The sequence below is a fragment of the Cynara cardunculus genome, unplaced genomic scaffold (genome assembly GCF_001531365.2).
Source record: "Cynara cardunculus var. scolymus isolate 2C unplaced genomic scaffold, CcrdV1 Un_Scaffold_3199, whole genome shotgun sequence".
NCBI lineage: Eukaryota > Viridiplantae > Streptophyta > Magnoliopsida > Asterales > Asteraceae > Cynara > Cynara cardunculus.
This window is the reverse complement of record NW_020201389.1, coordinates 15,741-17,500: the sequence shown is the minus strand read 5'-3', so window position 1 is coordinate 17,500 and position 1,760 is coordinate 15,741. Positions and strand designations below refer to the sequence as shown.

Sequence of the window (1,760 nt, the reverse complement as noted above, 5' to 3'; positions counted from 1 at the left end):
GGCATATCAAGGAGAGGTGTTCCATGGGATAAGGGTGGCATATCCAGGAGAGGTGTCCATTTGATATAAGGGTGGCATTTGTATGTGTGTGGTTTTTATATATAACTATTTCTATTATATCCTTTAAGATTACCAAGGTCTGGAATCTTTATTTCTTTGTGATTTAAGGATTTAAGATCAAGGTTCTTAATTGGAAATCATAGACTGGATGTTATTGAGGAGAAAAGAATAGGTTTGGCCTGAAACTTTGTTAAACCTTATTTGATATTAAAAGGTTTAAAAAGTGGCATTGTATGGAACCCGATTGATTTAACTTCTTGCTTATTCATATATTGTATATATATGAATAGTTGTTCTATAAAGTTTTGGTGATCCTTCACCCTGCAATGGCATGAATAGGGTATCTCACTAGACTCTTYAGTCTAACCYTCGTTTTTGTGATTTTAAATATGTATTGCAGGACATGTGGAAGGTAAGGGAAATAAAAAGATGTAATGCTTTTCTTACATGCATTTTGGTTGAAGATTGCTTTTGATGCACAGTTTTGATGATTAGTACAAGATTGTATTTTGAATTTTTGGACCTTGTATTTGGTCTTGATAGTTTCTTGTACTATGGGACCAGATGTGTATGAATATGTATTTCTTTAATACGAAATATATGTGTTACATGCAATGTGTGGGTTGGGGCGTTACAGAATGGTATCAGAGCCTGAGTTTAAGGGATTTAGGTATTTTAACAACATGATACTTAGACTTAAACTGTTTTATTGCATGTTAAGGGTCCCGGACATAGTTAGCACCATTGGATATAAATATGATAAGTTGAAAGAACAGTGTGTAAGGTGAATTTTAATTACATCTGGCCAGTGTAATTATAAATTTACAGGTACATATCTGAACTTGAATACTTCATTATATTTGGGAATGTGAATACGTGAATATTAATATTAAAACTCTGCAGATGTCTAACGAAACCAGAAGGTCTGAAAGAATAGCTCGTCCAGAATCTGAAGAAAGGGAGGAATCTTTGGTTAATTTTTTAGTCAGTATGGCTGGAAATAGAGGTCGAGGAAGACCAAGGGGGCGAGGTAGAGGGAGGAGTCAGTTTCAGGGAAGGGGACGAACTGAAATACATTCTAAGCAGGAAGAATCACACTCTGGGAATGCTCAGGGAGGAACGGTACCACACCCAGAATATATAACCAGAGATGTGTTAGCAGAAGAAATGGGGAAATTACGAGAAACGTTGATATCTATTATGAGGATACCAACTAGAGTGGAAATAGAAAGAGTAGAGGTTTATCCATCTGCTCCAATCACTCATAATAAAGAAGGAGATATTAAGACATTCTTAGCGTGTAAACCACCAACTTTTTCCGGAGAAAGAGATCCGGTGAAAGCAATGTGCTGGATTAAGGAGATAGAATCTGTGTTCAACACCATTCGGTGCCCAGAAACAGATAAAGTACGATTTGCTGTATCAGTATTGAAGTCAAATGTCTTATTCTGGTGGGAAGTAGAATCATCTACCAGAACGGATGTCTTACAAAGTATATCATGGATAGAATTCATGGAACGATTTAAAAATCAGTTCTGTCCTAAAACGGCTGTGAGACAAATGGAGGAAGATTTCTTGAAGCTGGAACAAGGAAATAGAACAGTACGGGAGTATACTGAAAAATTTATTGAATGCTCTCGCTTTGCCGAACATTATGTTTCGACGGAATCAAGGAAGATAGAAAGATTTATTTGGGGTCT

The 1,760-nt window shown here is 36.3% G+C and overlaps 1 protein-coding gene across 1 annotated transcript in view; it reads left to right on the top strand.

Annotated features, from left to right (window-relative positions):
* The first annotated feature begins 1,050 nt into the window (after positions 1–1,050).
* The window catches only part of LOC112503538 (uncharacterized mitochondrial protein AtMg00810-like), a 13,874-nt gene continuing 13,164 nt past the window's right edge, over positions 1,051–1,760 (top strand). The window contains exon 1 of the mRNA XM_025107557.1: positions 1,051–1,182. Coding sequence (XP_024963325.1) covers positions 1,051–1,182 — 132 coding nt within the window. The remainder of the gene's footprint in view (positions 1,183–1,760) is intronic.